Here is a 21,630-nt window from a genome sequence, read left to right on the forward strand (position 1 = left end):
TCCAGCTTTGGGTGGCTTAATGTCTCCTCTTAAGCCAATATGCAAGTCAAGGGCATCACTTTGCCTATTAATCCTTGTACTGAGAGCTCTGCAATTTTGTTTTTTCTCTCCCCCCCGCCCCGCCCCTTGTCTAGAGTACTGGAAGATCATGGCTTTGCTCTATTACCCTGCCTTCTATTATCCTTTAATTGCATGCGCCACAATCAGACACCGAGCCGGGTACTTCGTAGGCTGCTTGCTCTCCTGGTGCCACTGTGTGGTCCATATCTGGCAGAAAGTGGACTGCCCTCAGTCATCCAAGGTAAATGCAAATGAGATGCATAACATGGGTATTGTTCTTCCTTCCTGGTCATATCAGCTACTAAAGACATCTCCAGGTAAGTGGAAAGGGAGCGGGGATGAATGGCTGGTGCTTGGAACTGGGAGACACTCTTTTACGGTGAAGTCTCAAGTCAGGCTCTTCTTGAGCCTAAGGTGTGGATAACTGTAGTGTAGGCCACATCGGAGCAGAGCCCTTGCAATCTCCTAATCTAATGCAGACAGAATAAGGCTTTTGGGGCTACTGCTGCATTCTGGGCATCTGCAGGCATCTGAGGAATCCTAAACTGTGAATCTGAACTCTTTGGACGGAGGGGCAACAGGAGCAGGAAGTTGTAGGTCACAGTACATAGAATACTACGTACAGGCTTGTGCTGAAGTATGAAGTTATAACCACACTTAGCAACTGTCCTCTTCTCCCCAGATTTACAGGTATTATTCCCTGCTATCTTATGTTCCTATTATCCTCTGCCTCATAGTCCTGAGCATTTGGTATCCAGTACTGCTTGTCAGGAGCTTCACACAGGAGAAACCGACTGCTAGAGAGGTAATGCACTGCAGCTTCCTTTCAAATCCATGCTGTGTTGACTCCGCTAAGGGCATTGTGTAGAAAACATAAATTTTCCCCCTTATGTTAGTTCCACTCCTCTGCAACAGTTATGTACCAGTTATTGGTTCAAATTTTGATCGTGTGTGTGAGCTAATTAATTAGTGAATAAGACTTTAGTGCCTGTAATCAGAGCTGAAGATGTGCCCAGCAGAGCAGATGTGGCTATAGAAGAGACACAGAATGTGGCATGAATCAGACAACTTTCAAGATATATGTCATTCCCTGTATTTTATGTCTTTTAAAAAACATTTTGGAGTGTATTGTCTTATTGGCATGGAAACTGATCAGTTTTGCAATACTTTAAATGCCATGTGTATTAATTTTTTTCCTTAATAGCAGGTCTCTCTATTTATGTGCGAAATAGATCATCCCCATTTTGTAGTGAAAATGCCTGAGGTACTGATCTTGGTTCTCTGAAATCCATGGTCACTAAATGCTTTTGACTGGTCATCGCTCTGCCAGATGGTTTTCTCATATTGTTTCCACATCTGTCTGGCCTTCTACTTAGAGCTTGTCTACAGGGAAATTTACCTGCAGTAAAAACAAGGAGTCTTTGTGGCACCTTAGAGACTAACAAATGTATTTGGGCATAAGCTTTCGTGGGCTAGAACCTACTTCATCAGATGCATGGAGTGGAAAATACAGTAGCAGGTATATATATACATAGTACATGAAAAGATGGGAGTTGCCTTACCAAGTGGGGGGTCAGTCTAACGAGACAATTCAATTAACAGTAGAATACCAAGGGAGGAAAAATCACTTTTGTAGTGATAATGAGGGTGGCCCATTTCAAACAGTTGACAAGAAGGTATGAGTAACAGTACGGGGAAATTAGTATGGTAAAATCAGTTTTTGTAATGACCCATTCTCTCCCAGTCTTTATTCGGGCCTAATTTGATGGTGTCCAGTTTGCAAATTAATTCCAGTTTTGCAATTTCACATTGGAGTCTGTTTTTGAAGTTATTTTGTTGAAGAATTGCTACTTTTAAATCTGTTATTGAGTGACCAGGGAGTTGAAGTGTTCTCCTACTAGTTTTTGAATGTTATAATTCCTAATGTCAGATTTGTGTCCATTTATTCTTTTGCGTAGAGACTGTCCAGTTTGGCCAATGTACATGGCAGAGGGGCATTGCTGGAACATGATGGCATATATCACTACCTGCAGTAGTTCCCTTTGTGGACACTCTCTTGCTCCTGAATAGCTACTGTGTGACTTTTTAAAATTCACATCCCATCCTAATCCAAAATAACTTTCAAGTGTAGACAAGCCCTTAGGGTCGAATGGGGCCACACAAGTTCTCTAATTGTAAGGCACACTTTCCGCATCCAACTTTGCACACTGGGATGATTGTCTGTGTGCACAAACCCCATGTCTGTGCATGTAAGTCAGTTTCCTCACTTCCCGAGTGCGTCACTTGCTCACATGGATATTTATGTCTGTATCTTGTCTGCAGGCTTAATCAGCTGAGCAGATAGAAATGGCTGGGTGAAAACCAGAGGCAGGCTCTGCAAAGGTGGCCCTGAGTGTTTCTGTAGGGTTAGGCTTCAGGAACTGACTTAGCTAAACACTAAGCTGTGAACAGAGCCTCTACTCCAGGTTTTCCCAGTCTTCATTGCATCACAATCCCCTTCTGACAACAATAATTACTACACGACCCCAGGAAGGGGGACCAAAGCCCACGCCCTGCTGCCCCGGGCTCAGGGGCCAAAGCCCAAGCCCTGCCGCCCTGCGGGGCACTGAAACTTGAGGGCTTTAGCCCTGGGCGGCGGAGCTTAGACTTTGGTTTCAGCCCTAAGCCCCAGCAAGTCTAATGCCAGCCCTGGCGACCCCATTAAAACTGGGTTGCAACCCACTTTGGGGTCCTGACCCACAGTTTGAGAACCACTGCTCTAGTCCAAACTCTGCAAATATTTTATTGGCTTTCCCCCCTGGTATTTCATTACTTCTGGGCTCCAGCCAAGATCAGAAGCTGAAATGGTGGGAAGAGGCTGTTCTAGGGGCACATTTGGCTTGTCCAGAGTTAGAAAGCAGAGGAAGTCAATGTCCCCATGAGCTTGCAAACCTAAGGGTGTCAGCTGAACATCAAGCTTTTATATGTTCATTTGAGCCAACCTGCTGAGCCTCTTCACTCAGTGCTATTGACTCTCCAGTAAACCCTGTTCTGTGTTCGTCACTTCCCACCCACCCCCTACTCTGGGGCTTGCAATCACTTAAGTTACTTTTAATTATTCTTCCAAGCAAACAAACCTTCCTATTTTATCTCCTCTCTGCTGTCATGGGCCCAGCAGGCAGCCTTCCTCCACATCCAGCGTCAGCCCTGTTTGAAAAGGGATCTGAGATGCTCAACTTCCTCTTTCCTTGCAACATCCTGATTGCACTCCAGCCAAGTGTCATTACATGCAAGGGGAATTGGAAGGTGCTCATCTCCCAAGCTTGAGTTATCAGTCCTTAATGCATCAGTTTTGTTGGTGCCTGGTCACCTCCCAGGATCCTACCCCTTGGAACTCAGCTTCAGCCGGAGTCCTCTAATGCTGCCATTTGGCACTCTAGTTGCTCCTACAAATGCACAAGGTGCTCCTGTCCTTCCCTATATCTCCCAGAGTAAGAGGAGTGTGGCTGAAGTTCAGTGCATAATAGTGGTGCTGGAACTAGGGGTGCTGCTGCACCCCCTGGCTTGAAGTAGTAATAAAAAAACGTGATTTCCATGGTTTCTGTCATCAGCATTCCCACTATAAAAATTGTTCTGGCACCTCTGGTGCATAACAAACCTCCTGTGATGAGAGCAAAGCAGCTGGCTGTTGTTCAGCAAGGGAAGGCTCCCATTTTGAGTTGTCTTGGAATGATCCAGGCTATGGAAGCCATCTGCTGCCATCATTCCAGGCTCTGAGGAAAGAAGGTGATTGGTCTAACTTGTTCTAAATGCCTTCCCCTCCTACTTCAGCATAGGTGCTGTCAATAATAATCCTTGAACCTTTGCTGGGAGTACTGCCTATTCCCTACCTGCTCCCTCTGGCTGAGCCCCTGCCACCTCTGTTTCCCAGGTTCTCCAGGTATCCCCATCCTAGCTGCCAGTTCTTGGCACATTGGCTGTGCCCACGAGTGCCCCAGAGGGCAGTGGGTTTGATGGTTCTGGTTTTTTTTTATCTTGCTGTATTGGGAGGGAAAGAAAATCTCTCTTCTGTGTAAACTCCTTAGCTCAAGAAGCTTAGGCATCAATGGGTCCCATTCAGCCCAGAACTGGTGTCTCATTGTTTTCCCCCTAGGTTTTCATGGCAGTAGGGGATAATCCCTTAGGATCAGACAACCTTTGTTTGGAGGATATGGGGGGAAACCTATTTTAAAAATGTAATAACACAAACTCTCTCCCTGACACCCCCCCCCCCCACCAAAAACAAACAAATAAACAAAACCAAAACAAATTCATCCCTTGCAGATTTCTTAGTGTTATACCAAATCCTGGATTTAGTCTAAAGAACCCTCTAGTTCACCTAAATCCTGCTCCCAGCATTTCTTAGCATTGGACTGAGTGTTTTCCTTTTGGTCAGTCTGGTATCAAAATGGTCTTTCAGGCTGGAGCCTGTGATTCTCGCATCTAGAGTGATATTTAGGCTCTAGTGAATGAGTCAGTGTTCTTCTGGAGTGATTAACTCAAATGTTTTGTTGCAAAATGTCAATAAAAGTTGTTCATCTAAAAAGGGGATTGTGTAACACTTCTTGGTGTGTAAGTTTTATTCCTATAGCTGAATGCAACTGCTTAATGACTCTCTATTTGAAAGAAGATGCTAGGTGTTGAATGAATTCAATATTGGAGGCTGCCAGTAGATGGTGCAATGCTTTCCCTAAAGAATGTATATATGGAAGGGTTTTCTTCGGCCAGGGAACAAAAGGGAAGCAAGAACTGGACAAAGGTAGAACCTTTGAGCACAGGGCTACCTATAGGGCTTTTGTAGATAACCACTCTAAGGAGAGAACCACGGCGTTGATTCAAGCATCTGACTGTGTCCTGTATCCAAATAACAAGTGGGCTTTTGTGCTGCTTTCTTTAGGTTGTAGGGAATGGCTATTATAATGAATACCTGAAGACTATCCTGGCCAAAAGAACACACAAAAGAAGGTACGGCCAAAACAATGCTCTTCCTCTTCTGCAGGAACTCTGCTTGGTTCTAATCCAGTGTTTCTTGCCTGGGGGTAGGTCAGTAAACACAATGGGGGGTTATGAGTACAGCTACGTTTTATTCACGGGTATTTTTAGTAAAAGTCAAGGACAGGTCATGGGCAGTAAACAAAAATGCATGGCCCATCACCTGTCCATGACTTATACTATATACCCCTGATTAAATCTTGGGGTGGGGGGGCAGCCTGGGGGTGCCATGGGTGCTTGGGGGGGGTCGGCTTGGGTGCTGGGGGATGAGAGTGGGGGACTAGGGTTGCCAGGCATCCGGTTTTTGACCAGAATGCCTGGTCGAAAAGGGACCCTGGCAGCTCTGTTCAGCACCACTGACCAGGCCGTTAAAAGTCTGGTTGGTGGCGCAGCGGGACTAAGGCAGGCTCCCTGCCTGCCCTGGCTCCATGCAGCTCCCGGAAGTGACTGGCATATCCAGCTCCTAGGTGCAGGGGCAACCAGGGAAGCTCCGCGTGCTGCCCCCGCCCTGAGCACCGCCTCTGCAGCTCCTGTTGGCTGGGAACCATGGCCAATGGAGCTGCAGGGGCAGCACCTGTGGATGCGGGCACCACGCACTGAGCAAAGTCGCCTGGCCCCTCTGCCTAGGAGCTGGACATGGCGGCTGCTTCTGGGAGCAGCGTGGAACCAGGGCAAGAAGGGAGCCTGCCTTAGCCCCGCTGTGCCACCGACTGGGAGTCACCTGAAGTAAGTGCCGCCCGGCCGGAGCCAAAACCCCCTGCCCTAGGTCGGAACCCCCTCCCTTACCCAAATCCCCTGCCACGGGTCAGAACCCCCCACACACATCGAACCCCCCACACACATCCAACCCCCTGCCCCAATCCGGAGCCCCCTCCTGCATCCCAAACCCCTCATCCCTAACCCCACCTCAGAGCCCACACCCCCAGTCGGAGCTTGCAAAGCACTGCCCACAGCCCTCACCCCCTCCTGTGCCCCAATCCCAGCCCTGAGCCCCCTACCCAAACTCCTGCTGGGTGGTGGGGTGAGCAATGACCCAAGATTGCCCCAGCAGCGGCCAGTGCAGCTGGCCCAGGGGCCGCCCGAGCTGCTCAGGCAGCCCCCAGGCCAGCCATACCAGCTGCTGCAGAAGTCACGGGATTCCACGACTTTCCGTGATTCCATGACCTCCGTGACAAACTCTCACAGCCTTACTTGTGAGACATTGAAAACTTCATTAGTCTAAAGCAAAGAAAATCTTTCTCTCCCCTCCCCACACACACTTACCCTCCAACATCAAGTATTCTGTCACCTTCTCAAAACACACACATTATGGATGTAAATATAATCTTTACTGGGTTTCATACATGACCATCATGCTGTAGTTCACACAGGAATTCAGGGCAGTCCTATGGCCCATCTCATACAAGGGGTCAGACTAGACGATCCCACTGGATCCATTCTGACTTTGGATTCCATTACTCTTGTTATCATTGACACTTCTTTACTCTTATACCAAATGTAAGGGCATTTTGACAATTTTGACTTCAAATGAGGGGTGGCTGGCCTAGAAAAGTTGAGAAATGCTGCTCTGAACAGTGCTATTTGCGGCTGTTAGAAAGGAAGCTGTTCTCGAAGTGGTGGTAAGCTCAGGACCACATACACTGGCTGTGCTGTGCATGGGGAGCCTGGGGCTGGAGTGGCTATGCATGCTACAAGTCAGGACTGAGGTGTATTGGCAGAACTGTGTGTACTAGCTTCATCAGAACTTCCACCCAAAAGGGCAGGCTGCTGGTGCTGATCGATAAGTGTTAAAAATCAAAGCAGTGCTTTTGTTCTGGGCCAACGTTTCATACCTGACTCATCGCAATTCTTCCTCTTCCAGCTCCAGGAAAGTAAGTCTCCTCTCGAGGACCCAGATGTATTTACGCTCTTACATCTACACACCCCAGGAAGGTACTGTATGACAAGATCTTCTGATGCGCTCTTAGGCATAGCAGGGTCTCTGGCACCAGACTTCCTCCCACATGAAGAAACTGTGTTTCTTGGCTCGCTCTCTCAAAGCATCTATGCCGAGGCAGCTGCCGTACTAAATATGCACAACTCAATTTGAATGAATTGTCATCTTTGTGAAAGGAAATTTTGGGTGTTGCAAGGAGAGTGCTAACTCCATTGGCATGACAACCTTGTGTCCCAGATTGCATGAAGGTTTCTGTGTTGTTAGGCTTCTTCCCTCATGTACTTGTTTAGCAGTTCAGTTGACTGTTGTATCGACAGAGTGGATGGGTGGAATCTGGAATCTAGATGTGCTGAGGAAGGCCTGGATGAAACCATAGTGGTGGGGATGCTTTTGGCTAGAAGGAGAGGGGTCAGACAGCTATGAACGGATGTAATGAAACTGGATGGATGGCGAGAGTGACTGACACTGTGAAGGAATGGAAGCCCAGATGGATGCCTTTTGCTAACTTGTCACCCTGGTGCTCGTAAGCCTCAGGCTGGAATTGGTCTCCTGTCTCTTATGTCCCCCTATCATTCTGGGATTTCAGGGTTCCAGGTTCCTCTGAAGCTGGTTCTCTCTGTAACCACAGCCGTGATTGCTGTTTACCAGGTAAGCCCGTAGCAATGCCCCTGCTGGGCCTGTGGATGGCCCTGCTAGCCTGTCCTGTTGTTTCCCATGCCCTACTTACATTCTGTGTGAGTGGGGAAGCAAGATGGGCAGCCCCATCCAACTGCCAGGCTCCCGCACCCATCCCACCCATTCTGTGACTTGCCCTGGGCACTGCGAGGGCTCTCCCAGGAGCAAGAAGGATTAATCTCAGTGACAGGCTGCATTGTCCCAAGGGTCACTCCTGGCTGACGGAGCCTGCAGCACCCCTCTGTACTCATTGCAGCTGTCACTGTTCTGTGGCAGGGTAATCAGCTTCAGCAAGGACCAGGCTCTGATCACAGCCCTGCTTTCCATCTGCAGCAGGGCCAGACGTGGCAGCTGCCTACAGCTCTCTCTGTTGGTGTTCATTTTGTGTGCTCCTGCCAGCGCAGTGGGCGAGAGACTGGAACTGAGGACTCCTGCCCTGGCAGCCTCAGGCCAGTCCCAGTCTGCATAACAGACTGGAGTTTTTAACCCTTTTCTTGTTGTCACCTTTCCATTGTGTCTGAGGCTCTGGCACCCATGTCCCCCTTGCTTCCTCCACTCCATGGCAGTGTCCAGGATGTGGTCAGCAGCTGCTGTGGGGCGGGAGTTTACCACAGTGGTGGTGAACAGGTTGCTGGTGTACATGCATGAGCACACTCCCTTGCACACTGTCTGTAGCGCTCACCAGGCTCTTGGTTCACAGATGGCCTTGCTGCTGCTCGTCGTCTTCGTCCCCAACATTCAGATAGTGAGAGCAGGGATGACGAAGGAAATCACTGTCCTGCTGGTTCAGTTTGGTATTGTGCCCTCAGAGAACCCGGGGAGTGTCCCTGGAGACATGGAGCGGGAGCTGGACACAGTCAGACACTATCTTTGGTCACTGGAAGGTGAGTCTCTCCAAGTCTGTCAAGCTTGATGCTGGGGGTGCCCATGATCCCAGTCCTCTTTCCCTGCCTAAATCCTGGGCTGTCTGTGTAAGAGGCCCAAAGGCCTCTGTCTGGTACAGCATGGACGATGGCAAGGAAAGCTTCCAAACTGCCATGCTTTGGAGTGACGTCTTGAAGGGGGTGTTCAGTCTGTATGCCTCTCCTTCCTCCCCACACTATACACACTTCTCTGTCCCGGAGCTCTCTGCTGAGACTACCCAAGAAACAGGCAATTTGTCTAGGTGACAGCAAAGGTCTGTGATACTGAAACTTACCCTCAGGATCAAGATGCACCAAAGAATTCGTGACCTCTTAACATTTAAGTATCAACTCTTCCCCTTCAACTAGAGCAGAGCTGCACAGACCAAAGCAAATTCCCAGCTCCCCAGAGTGAGAGGACAACAGCTGCTTGGGTTTGTTTTTTCTCTCTTCTTTTAATGAGTAAAAATAACTAAGGGGCACCACTCAGTCACTGAGCCATTTGTCCCATGGTAATAGAGACACCTGCGTAGCAGGGCAGTGACCATCAGCTAGACTGGCTTACATAGCGGTATGTAATGTTTAAAACAGGAGTGTGAACACTGTGAATCTTGGGTTCTGTCCCTGCTCCTGAGTGTGTTGCTAATCCCATTGTTTGTGGGTATGCAGGGAGGTGGGGTGTGGTTGGTGTTGGGAGGGAAGTTCCTGGATGTAAGAGATTAAAAGTTCAAAAGTCTGATCCAAAGAAGTCAACGGGAGTTTCTTCATTGACATCATTGGACTGTGGGTCTGTCTTGAGGCTGCAGTTCAGCAAGGTATCGAAGCACATGCCTAGAGAAGCATACGCGGGGTCTTACTACTCAAGTGCTTAAGTAAGGCATGTACGTACATACCTTGCTGAATTGGGGTTCAATAGCTGATCTCATGGGCTCCCTGTGGTAGTGTTGGTGGGAAGGGTTTGATAGGAGAAACTTTCAGACCGAAGCATAGTCCTGGGAATTGGGACAATCTGAAATGCTGCACTGTCCTCTGAGTCTTTCCTAGAGGTTGGTTTGAAATTTAGAAGGGGCCTGGTCCCCTGGAAGGATGCCAGGAAAATTAATGTAACAGGACTCCAGTTTCCAGTCGCTGGGAGGTGAGTGCCTAATAGTGCTTTGATTCCATTGAAAATTACTTCCACTAACAACTTCTAAAAGGCCCAGAGCGTGTTTTTTTGCTATGATCTGTCTGAAGTCTCTCCTTCACCTCCCCTCTGATTCATTCCCCCCGACACACACACTCTTCCCCTGCTTTCTCTTAGCATTAGGTGCACAGGTGTGCCATGTGGGCTGGCTCAATGCAGGGGTTGTACCTCCAGTTTGTGGTAATGGGTCCCAATCACAGAGAAACTCTAGAAACTGGAATATGGGGCTGCTGGGAAAGGAGTCTTGGAGAGTGAAGAGGATGGCTCAAAGGTTAGGGGAGTAACCTGGGACTTGGGAGACCCCTGTTCAATTCCCTCCTCTGCCACACGCTCCCCTATATGACTTTGGTCAAGTCACTTAGTCTCTCTTTGCCCCTATTTCCCATCTATGCAATGGGGATAACAGCTCTGCTTTGCCTCATTGTGGGTTTCGGATGCTAAAGAGTGTGAGATATGGTGGTGATGGAGAGCCAGAGATGGCCCTGTTTGAAATAGTTTGTGTGCCTCTTACTCAAAGCAGGAACTGTCAGCTCTTTTCCTGACACTTTCCAGGCCTGAAGTTTCTAGGCCTGGTCACTAAAACCCCCACCAGGCCGCATAGCAAAGTTCTAAAATGTGGATGCTGCTGCAAAAGGCAGAGAGATGGAGACATGAAAAGAAAACCCTGGTCTCGTGCCAGCAAATGAAGAGTGCTGTGAATGCCAAGCAGGGAAGGGGGGCAAGAGGAGAAATGTATCCACAGCCAGCAATTCCATGCTACAGATGCTATTGTTCAGGGGGACTTTGATATGTGTTGGAATTGAGCAGATGGCTTCTAGAGTGTGTAACTACAAAGCCCTGGTGTGGAGGGGTGGGGAATTGGCTAATTCAAAGCCCCCAACAGGAGGACAGGCAGATGAGTTCTTGGCCCTGTTGCCTCTGGCTAGCATGGTGCCCCCCTTGTTCAGTCAGCCTCTCCTTTATGCACTTAGAACAATGGCAGCACTTCTTTGCAAACAGCGACACATTAAAAATCCTGCTTGCGATTGTCTTCCTGACATCTCTCTCCCCATCCCAGCTCCCCCCTTCCAAAGATATTTTTACAGCCTGTCATTCCTTTCACACTTCTGCTGGCTGATTTCTGCTGTGACATTTCGAATGTGTCTAACTGTTTTTGTAGACTCACTAAGTGCTTGGGGAGGGAGTGGGGGTGGGAAGAGAGTGGCTGACTGGGGTGACTGGTAATGGCTATCGAGACTGTCTCTGGGTGAGTGGCCCTTTAAAGGGAGATAGGTTCTGTCCCACCTGTAACATTTAGCTCATCTTTCAGGTGGAGAAAAGAACTGAAGTCACATGCTGGGTAGATCACATAGCTAACTCAGGCCAGGGGGGTGGGGGCCAGAGACCCAGAGGGAGATTCTGGGTAGCGAGCCCTGGGAGTCACTCACTGCTTGATTTGAGGGGTGAAAGAGACTTGGAGTGGCTGGGCACAGTTTTGAGACTGGGGTGACTGACTCTTTTGTGTTTGTTTTGGACTTGGATACCCCAGGAGGGATGGACTCTTGTCTTTAATGACCTAGTTATAGGATACAGAAGGACCTAGACAAATTGGAGGATTGGGCCAAAAGAAATCTGATGAGGTTCAATAAGGATAAGTGCAGGGTCCTGCACTTAGGACGGAAGAACCCAATGCACCGCTACAGACTAGGGACCGAATGGCTAGGCAGCAGTTCTGCGGAAAAGGACCTAGGGGTGACAGTGGACGAGAAGCTGGATATGAGTCAGCAGTGTGCCCTTGTTGCCAAGAAGGCCAATGGCATTTTGGGATGTATAAGTAGGGGCATAGCGAGCAGATCGAGGGACGTGATCGTTCCCCTCTATTCGACACTGGTGAGGCCTCATCTGGAGTACTGTGTCCAGTTTTGGGCCCCACACTACAAGAAGGATGTGGATAAATTGGAAAGAGTCCAGCGAAGGGCAACAAAAATGATTAGGGGTCTAGAGCACATGACTTATGAGGAGAGGCTGAGGGAGCTGGGATTGTTTAGTCTGCAGAAGAGAAGAATGAGGGGGGATTTGATAGCTGCTTTCAACTACCTGAAAGGGGGTTCCAAAGAGGATGGCTCTAGACTGTTCTCAATGGTAGCAGATGACAGAACGAGGAGTAATGGTCTCAAGTTGCAATGGGGGAGGTTTAGATTGGATATTAGGAAAAACTTTTTCACTAAGAGGGTGGTGAAACACTGGAATGCGTTACCTAGGGAGGTGGTAGAATCTCCTTCCTTACAGGTTTTTAAGGTCAGGCTTGACATAGCCCTGGCTGGGATGATTTAACTGGGACTTGGTCCTGCTTTGAGCAGGGGGTTGGACTAGATGACCTTCTGGGGTCCCTTCCAACCCTGATATTCTATGATTCTATGATTCTATGATGTCTAACCATGCAGCAGCTAGCTCAAAGCCAGACTGCGTATTGTGGCTGCGGAGCCTGTAACCCTAGGGTGATGGTGTGTGTCTGTGTGGATCTGTAGTTATTGGCTGTCATTCCTATCGGGTGGGAGTTCTGTTCCATGATACAAGCTAGGTTGGCCTGGCTCTTTGCACCCCACCCAATCAATGGAGGAGCCAAGCACGTGGGAGGCTGCTGAATGTATCCATGTGATGCACTTGTGAGAGAGTGAAATATTCTCCCCATTTTACATGTAGGGAAACTGAGGCACAGAGGTTATGGAAGGTCACACAGGCAGAGCCAGCAACTGAACTCGAGTCCCGTACAGTGCCTTAACCACCAGGTGGTTTCTCCAGGTGATGAGCAACCACATCACACCTCCCTCCTCCAATTTTAGCAAGGTGGCCAAGGATTGAATGGTCCATGGATGCTAGTGGAGATCCCTCTGGGGCAGGATGGAAGTGTGCTAACAGGACAGTGCTGGGAAGCCTTATGCTGCCCTTGCATATGTTGCAGTGATTGCATAAACAGAGCCAGAAGTCATCCAGTTCTGCCCCTCTGGCACCAGTGCTAGAGATGCAGCAATGAAAATGTCACAATAAACTTGTAAATCAGTGTCAGGAAGATGCGGGGGGTGGGGTGGGGAAGGTCCATTGAATGGTGGGCAGTGGCTGGGTTCAGTTCTGGATCTAGCCCAATCCATTGTATTGCTCTGGTTCAAATGACAGCAGTCTCTGTCTGCTCCCTTACAGTGTGCTATGTCTGCTCCCTTGTGCTCTCCTGCCTGCTCACCTTCTCCATGCTGATGAGGTCCCTGGTGATGCACAGGTGAGAGCATGTTTCTGACTTTCTGTTCCCAAGCCTCAGCACGGTGGACCAGAGAGAGCTTTCTACGTCTTACCCACCCTATTCCCTGTCTGACATCTCCCCAGATAGTGGAACGTGGGGAGACTGGGCCTGCGGGTGGAATGAGGGACTCTCACATACTCTCCTTCATACTAGCTTTATTGCTTACCCATCTGCCCTGAACTCCTTCAGGGGTTGGGATAACCCTGGTCATAGAACCAAAATGCCTCCCCTACACACACCTTTCCCATGCTGCCTTTGGATGTACAAAAGGTCTATCTGGCCTCTCTTTCCACAGGGCCAATCTGAAGGCTTTGTACCGAGGGGCTGTCCTAGATGTCTTCTGCCGTGCCCAGATGCTCTGCCCTTCCCAACAGGCTCTGGTCTGTTGGATGAGCTTTGCCAGCTTCCAGACTGCATTCGCCTGCTTGGGTAACTCCTCCTCAAAGAGGAACCAAACACTCTTTTGGTCCTTAGGCCTAAGAGATGGTGTCATGGGCTGGGGCTTTGGAGGGAAGAGTCGAATTTTCACAGGCTCTAGGTAAATGCTCAGGCATAGTTGAGATACATAAGCTCAACTCCTCAGCTGGTGTCAATTGGCAGAGCTCCACTCACAGTCAATGCAACTGCCAGGATTGACACCAACTGAAGCACTCAGGAAGCACCACACCAGGATACGGAAATGGAAATAGTTCGGTTTGTCAGTAAAAGTGGAATCTTCTGTGGAAGACTAATCCTTTGTTTAAAATGCCCCCCAATCTTGTTTAGTAGGCCTGGTTACCCCTCTGATGGAAAATCTTTTGAGCAGCCCTGGTTAATAGATGTCATGAGCATGTTCCAGACATAAGTAGGGTATATTTATAGATGGCATTAAGCCTATCGGAAGAAGCTACACATGGTTATGAGCAATCTATTGACCCCTTGGCAAATCCAACAGACTTTGCCCTGGTCTACACTATGGGGTTAGGTGGAATTTAGCTGCGTTAGGTCGATTTAAAAATGGATGCATCCACACAACCAACCCCGTTTCGCCGACTTAAAGAGCTCTTAAAATCGACTTCTGTACTCCTCCCCAGCGAGGGGAGTAGCGCTAAAATCATCCTTGCTGGGTCGAATTTGGGGTAGTGCAGACGCAAATTGATGGTATTGGCCTCCGGGAGCTATCCCAGAATGCTCCAATGTGACCGCTCTGGACAGCACTTTGAACTCCGATGCACTAGCCAGGTACACAGGAAAAGCCCCGGGAACTTTTGAATTTCATTTCCTGTTTGGTCAGCGTGGCGAACTCAGCAGCACAGATGACCATGCAGTCCCCCCAGAATCGCAAACAAGCTCCAGCATGGACCGAAAGGGAGACACTGGATCTGATCGCTGTATGCGGAGAAGCATCTGTGCAGGCAGAACTCCGAGCAAAAAGAAGAAATGCAAATATATTTGCCAAAATCTCACGGGGCATGATGGAGAGAGGATACAACAGGGACACACAGCAATGCCACATGAAAGTTAAGGAGTTCAGGCAAGCCTACCAAAAGACAAAGAAGGCAAACAGGCTCTCCGGGTCAGAGCCCCATACATGCCGCTTCTATGATCAGCTGCATGGCATTCTAGGGGGGGACCCTACCACTACTCCACCACTGTCCGTGGACACCTGCAAGGGGGGAGTCTCACGCAACAGGGAGGAGGATTTTGTCGATGAGGAAGAGGAGGAGGAGAATGTGGAGCAGGCAAGCAGTGAATCCATTCTCGCCAGCAGCCAGGACCTTTTCATCACCCTGGACCCAATACCCTCCGAAGGCGGGATCCCCGACCCTGAAGCCAGAGGAGGCAGCTCTGGTGAGTGCACATTTGTAACTACAGTACAGGGTTTAAAAGCAATAGTGTTTAATGTTTGATTTGCCCTGAAGAATTGGGATGCATTCGCGGCCAGTACAGCTACTGGAAAAGTCTGTTCACATGTCTGGGGATGGAGGGGGAATCCTCCAGGGACATCTCCATGAAGCTCTCCTGGAGGTACTCTGAAAGCCTTTGCAGAAGGTTTCTGGGGAGGGCTGCTTTATTTCGTTCTCCACGGTAGGACACTTTACCACAGCAAGCCACTAGCAAGTATTCTGGAATCATTGCAGCACAAAGCGTGGCAGCAAATGGTCCTGGGTTTTGGTCGCATTCAAGCAACATTTGGTCTATATCTTTCTGTGTTAGCCTCAGGAGAGTGATATCATTCATGGTCACCTGGTTGAAATAGGGGAATTTTTGTTAGGGAACAGTAAAAGGACCCTGTTCATGCTGGGCTGTTTTGCCATGTGGCGGTGGAAGGGGTGAAGGGATCATCCCAGAGAATAGCCACACGGTGGGAAGCGGGGAGGTGTGTGCTGCCCGAAAACTGCAGCCCCTCCTTTTAAATGTGAAACCCAACCCATTGCTTGCTATGGGAAAGGATGGCACTGCAGTTTGAAACCATTCCCACATGTTATGCATAAGAAGCCAACCCTGCATACCCTGTGCCTTACCATGGCTGCCTGGAAACTGAATTCTATTGCCCAGCTGTGTGTGATGTCTCACCATACCAGCAGGCGATCAATATAAAAGGCAAAATGTGACCTTGTACCTAAAGCACATGTGCTGTCTGCTGTGAATTGCTTGATTCAATGTGAAAGAGTATCCCTTTTGTTCTCAGAAATGTATCATCTTAAATTTTACTCTCCCTTTTTATCTCCCCCCCCCCCCAGATGCAAATGTTTCTATGCTCCCGCATCATCTCCATCCCTGAGGTTATCACAGATTAGAAGGCAAAAAAACCACACTCGTGATGACATGTTTTCCGAGCTCATGCAGTCCTCCCGCATTGATAGGGCACAGCAGAATGCATGGACTCATTCAGTGTTAGAGGCCAGGAAAGCATTAAGTGAGCGCGAAGAGCAGAGGCAGGAGCGCAAGGAGTGGAGGAAGGAGGCGATGCTGAGGCTAATGGAGGAGCACACAGACATGATGAAGCATCTGGTGGAGCTGCAGGAAAGCCAACAGGAGCACAGACCCCCGCTGCATCCATTGTACAACCACCGGACCTCCTCCCCAAGTTCCATATCTTCCATGCCCAGATGCCCAAGAACGCAGGGGATGGGAGGCTCTGGGCACCCAGCCACTGCACTCCAGAGGATGGCCCAAGCAACAGAAGGCTGTCATTCAAACAGTTTGATTTGTAGTGTGGTTACAAAAAGCAATGTGGCCTTGTCCTTCCCTCCTCCCCCACCCTACCCAGGCTACCTTGTCAGTTATCTCACTTTTTTTTAATTAATAAAGAAAGAATGCATGGTTTCAAAACAATAGTTACTTTATTTCGAAGGGGGGGAGGGAGTGTGGTTTGGTTACAGGGAATTAAAATCAACCAAGGGGGGTGGGTTTGCATCAAGGAGAAACACACACAACAGTCACACCGTAGTCTGGCCAGTCATGAAACTGGTTTTCAAAGCCTCTCTGATGTGTAGCATGCCTAGCTGTGCTCTTTTAATCGCCCTGCTGTCTGGCTGCTCAAAACTGGATGCCAGGCGATTTGCCTCAACCTCCCACCCCACCATAAACGTCTCCCCTTTACTCTCACAGATATTATGGAGCACACAGCAAGCAGCAATAACAATGGGAATGTAGGTTGCGCTGAGGTCTGACCTAGTCAGCAAACAGCACCGGCGAGCTTTTAAATGTCCAAAGGCACATTCTACCACCATTCTGCACTTGCTCAGCTATAGTTGAACTGTTCCTTACTACTGTCCAGGCTGCCTGTGTAAGGCTTCATGAGCCATGAGAGCAAGGGGTAGGCTGAGTCCCCAAGGATAACTATTGGCATTTCAACATCCCCAACGGTAATTTTGTGGTCTGGGAAGTAAGTCCCTTCTCGCAGCTGCTCGAACAGCCTCGAGTTCCTAATCCCATCCCACCTTTCCCAGCCATCCCCCGTTGATGTCGGTGAAACGTCCCTTGTGATCCATTGAGAAGTACCCCCTGTGGTTTATGTACTGCGGTTTATGTACTGGTTGGCAAAGTGGTCCGGTGCCAAGATGGGGATATGCGTTCCGTCTATCGCCCCACCACAGTGAGGGAACCCATTGCACTATGACCTGCACATTTCCCAGAGTCACTACCCTTGATAACAGAACGTCAATGATTGCCCTGGCTACTTGGATCACAGCAGCCCCCACAGTAGGCTTGCCCACTCCAAATTGATTCCCGACTGACTGGTAGCAGTCAGGCATTGCAAGCTTCCACAGGACTATTGCCACTCACTTCTCAACTGTCAGGGCAGCTCTCATCTTGGTATTCCTGAGCTTCAGGGTGGGGGAAAGCAACTCACAGAGTTCCAGGAAAGTGGCCTTACGCATGCGAAAGTTTCACAGCCACTGTCTGTGACACTGCGGTCCCACCACTCTGTGCTTGTTTGCCTGGCCCAGAATCAGCGTTCCACTGTATCAACCAGCCCCACTGCCGCCATGATGTGCCAATTACCACAGCCTGTGCTTTCAGGAACATCTGTGTCCATGTCCTCATCAAAATCCTCCTCGTGGTGGCGTCTCTTAGCCTCATTCTGCATATACTCCAGGATAATGCACAAGGTGTTTACAGTGCTCACAACAGCAGCGGTGACGGTGAGCTGAGCGGGCTCCATGCTTGCCGTGGTATGGCGTCTGCAGGAGAGCAGAGTTGCAGCGGAAGCGGTGGATGATGACGGTTAGCAGCACCCAGGAGGACCAGAACGGATCCCCCGAGCTGCAGGAGAGCAGAGTTGCAGCGGAAGCGGTGGATGATGATGGTTAGCAGTCGTACTGCACCGTCTGCTGACAGCAGCACCCAAGACAGAACAGCGGCAGTGTCGCTGAGCTGAGCGGGCTGCATGCTCGCCGTGGTATGGCGCCTATGGAAAAAAGGCACGAAACGATTGTCTGCCGTTGCTTTCACGAAGGGAGGGGCGACTGACGACATGTACCCAAAACCACCCGCGACAATGTTTTTGCCCCATCAGGCATTGGGAACTTAACCCAGAATTCCAATGGGCGGCAGAGACTGCGGGAACTGTGGGATAGCCACCCACACTGCACTGCTCTGTAAGTTGATGCTAACCACGGTAGTGAGAACGCAGTCCGCCGACTTAATGCGCTTAGTGTGGACATACGCGAACGACTATATAAAATCAATTTCTAAAAATCGACTTCTATAAAATCGACCTAATTTCGTAGTGTAGACATACCCTTAGTAACACTATACTAAACCCCTATTAACCTTTGATAAATGGAACAAGAACAAAGGTTGACCATAATGGGCAGGCACTAATTGACTTTTTTGGCCATTTCAGCAGTGAGACCAAGGGCTGCATTGGCCATGGAGCCTGAACTCCCTTCCCACCACCCAAAAGTAACCTTCAAAGTCAGATGGGATGTGTTGCAGAAGTGGGAGGGGACGCTTGCCCAGCCTCTTCCACATCTGACTGGTAGATAAGTGGTGGGTTTCAGTCTGCAGGGCTGTCAAGCTGCACTTTCCCTAGCAGTGAAGTGGCAGGCCTGTAGCCATCGTGATCTGGGCGGGGGCTGGGGCAGATTGCCTTAGGGATCCTGAAAGAACACACACGAGTCACATATCCTGATGTTGGGAATGTGATGCTTTTCTGAACTCCTAGTTTTAATGTCCTTACATTGGTGAGCTGAATGAATTAGCAGTGTGATGTACGGTATCCCGCTGCTCACCTCTTAGATCAGGTTAAATGAATCATTGGTCCTGTGGACCCTGCTGGTGTTGGTGTGATTGTTATTAGAAATCACAGTTCCAGACCCCAGAGCTGGCTCTTCTCTATGTGACTAATGAGCCACATGGTAAGAAAATGCTGACCCCCAATTAAATCCAATAATGAATTGTGTGTGAGTGTGAACATGACAGAGTAGACCTAGTAAGTTAACACATAGGTGGGAGGGGAAGTAACAGGTTGTCAATGGAATTAGGTTGAGGGTTTTTATTTTTAAAGCAGTGTAAAGGAGTTAGGTGCATAGGGTGGGACTTTCAAAAGCATGTAGGTGATTTAGGGGCCAATTCCTATGGATTTTCAGTTATTTAGATTTTCAATTATTAGATTTAATGGAAACAGAGTGCCTATCTCACTTAGGCTCCTTGGAAATAACCCCAGTATAGATATGTAGTGTGTAAAGGAGGGGGGGCTTGGAAAGATGGTGCAGCTCTGAAGAACATAAATGAGGGAGTAAATAGGGTTAGAGGAAATGTCTGTTTTAACACCCTCCGTGGCTGTGCACCCACTTATTAGAGATTGATAGTGATTCCTCCACCCTTCTGGCAATTTTTTACCCCTTCCACTGTGGCTGATGCTCTGTCTCTCAAAGGTCTCCTCACCCAGCAAGTGATTTTCTTTGTCTGCACCGTGGGCTTCACCTTCCTAGTGGTCATTCCACTCCAGTCAGGCACAAATATGCATCTGTTTAAAATCCTGGAGAACATGTGGTAAGTACTTTTCAGACCCAGCAGGAGGCACTGGGGAGCTCTGGGCTAAGGAGATAAGGGATGGGATACTCAGTCAAGCCACAAAATTACCTCAGGTGGGCAAGTGATAAAGACAAACTAACTAGCTGTCCTTGAAGAAACAAACTTAACAGCCCAGCTGCATCATGTCAGGATGTTCCATCCACAAATCACTGCGGTTCTGCATCCTAATGCAATGCCATGGGGGAAGGGGGAGGTATATTTGGGGCTCTTCAATTGCCCTTCTGCACAATAGGATCAGCTCTGGTGAAGCTGGGGTTGTCCCATGGATTTCAGACAGGTAGTAATCCTAGAGCTGCATCTTCCAGCTGCAGGCAAGGACTCCAAGCTAAATGAAAGATTATTCCACCATCCTGATTATTACCCTGCATAGCTCCCTCCTTGTGCAGGAGGCATTGATCACCCATGAGACTGACTTGTCCAGTGCCCAGCATTTCTGAAAATCAGGCCCTTGCTGCCTGCTGAAGGAATGGGCTACAATTCTCACACAGCCATGACTGACTGTGTGTTTTGGGGACCCCATGCAGAGGCTGCTGAGAGACTGGCCTGACCTGGGAAGCAGGGCTCCAGATCTGAAGCTTCCCAAAGTCTGTTTTTCAGGGCTGCTCTGATCCTGGGGCTTGGATTGGGCCTAACACTGGCCGCATTGACTCTGATATTTATGGATGCTTTTAATGGCCTGGTGGTCTTTTTCTCTTCCTTCTCCTCCCCATCCACATTCTCTGCCAAATCTGGGCCATCATGGCAAACCATCAAAATATGGTTTGGGGTTCCCCTAGCTCTAAGCACTGATTCACCCTCCAGTGGCAGGTACTGTGGAATAATACTGGGCAGACAAGTCAGCAAGGGTCAGACTGTACTGTGAAGCTCTGAGCATCAGGGCTGCCCTGCCCCCAGGAGCTCCTAAGGGGTAGCAGCATTGTTGCCCTCCCAAGGGCAGGCGAATGCCACTGTGAGGGAGCTGTAATTCACTCACCCTTGTTCCCCAGAGGACGCTGGCAAGTGGCAATTTCTGTGCTCTCATAATCGTAGGGGCTGCAAATTGTCTAGCCCCTGAGCACATGTGCTGGGCTCTTGTACCTCTCCTGCCTCCCATTTGGCCCCTCCAGGCCGTGCCATAATCTGGCCCAAACATTCAGATCATCTGCTCTATGAAGAACTGTCAGGCAAACCCACTGACTGGAATCTGCCCCTTCCTTGTCTTCTCCCCTGCCCAGGCCGTTCTGGCTGACGCTGGTGCTTGCTGTGGTCATGCAGAACTTGCTTGCTCATTTCTACTTCCTAGAGAAACACCACCTGCAGAAGGAGCTGACCAACAGGTGAAGGGCTGCTGAGTAGCTAAACATGCGCACTGTTTTGTCTCTGGTCTAAGGGGCTGTAGGACACCTAGTCTGGGTTTGGTGCACGTGGTTTTGAACAAACCTGTATGCCGGGTGACACAGGGCTGAACTGTGTGAAATGCCGGAGCTGCATCTGAGCTTCCAGTTCCCCCAGGCCTGCCTTACCTTGTGTTCGCCACAAGGCTTGAGAGCTCTCCTGGTCTCGCTGTGAGCCCATGAGGCAGTGCCGTCCATCCAAGGACCCCCACATCTCCAGCACTGGTGAAGCTTCCCAATGCCCTGTCAGAGGGGATGGTAACTGCTGAGGTGGAGCCAGTGGATGGACCTCAAACCAAGTCTCAGGATCCCTAGGCCTGTGTGATCACCACTCCAAGGTCTTGCCTTTCCAGTAAAGAACAAATGGGGATTTTATCTTTTCCCACGATGTTAGGGCAAGAAGGGACCATTGATTGTCTGGTCCCCTGCAGAACACAGGCCTGAGACCTCATGCAGTGAGCCCAGGACATTACCCGAGCGCAGTGGCCAACAACCCTTCCCTCCCTGAAACCAGGTCTAACTTCCCAGCATGCCTGTGAGCTCTTGCTAGCCTCCTAAATGCTGCTGTGTTTGTCTGTGTGGTCACTGACAGGAGGGTCAGTAAAGTCCTCTGAGATGCCCGGAGGACCAAAGGTGCTGCAGAAACTCCACTGCCAGCCTCCTTCAGCTTCCCCGAGCAGCCTGGCAGT

General features: G+C 49.5%; 1 protein-coding gene across 7 annotated transcripts in view; it reads left to right on the forward strand.

Moving 5' to 3' along the window:
* STRA6 (signaling receptor and transporter of retinol STRA6) overlaps positions 1–21,630 on the forward strand; it is a 54,582-nt gene that overhangs the window by 29,597 nt on the left and 3,355 nt on the right. For 4 of the 7 annotated variants that reach the window (XM_043523749.1, XM_043523748.1, XM_043523747.1 and 1 more), the window contains 11 exons: positions 135–301; positions 743–865; positions 4,976–5,043; positions 6,932–7,002; positions 7,593–7,654; positions 8,382–8,565; positions 12,449–12,547; positions 12,944–13,019; positions 13,336–13,469; positions 19,409–19,526; positions 20,783–20,884. In XM_043523749.1, the coding sequence (XP_043379684.1) occupies positions 135–301; positions 743–865; positions 4,976–5,043; positions 6,932–7,002; positions 7,593–7,654; positions 8,382–8,565; positions 12,449–12,547; positions 12,944–13,019; positions 13,336–13,469; positions 19,409–19,526; positions 20,783–20,884 (1,204 nt within the window). The remainder of the gene's footprint in view (positions 1–134; positions 302–742; positions 866–4,975; positions 5,044–6,931; positions 7,003–7,592; positions 7,655–8,381; positions 8,566–12,448; positions 12,548–12,943; positions 13,020–13,335; positions 13,470–19,408; positions 19,527–20,782; positions 20,885–21,630) is intronic. The other 3 variants (XM_043523750.1, XM_037911571.2, XM_037911569.2) reach the window with 1 other exon arrangement.

Source organism: Chelonia mydas, chromosome 10, assembly GCF_015237465.2.
Source record: "Chelonia mydas isolate rCheMyd1 chromosome 10, rCheMyd1.pri.v2, whole genome shotgun sequence".
In the NCBI taxonomy this organism is placed as follows: domain Eukaryota; kingdom Metazoa; phylum Chordata; order Testudines; family Cheloniidae; genus Chelonia; species Chelonia mydas.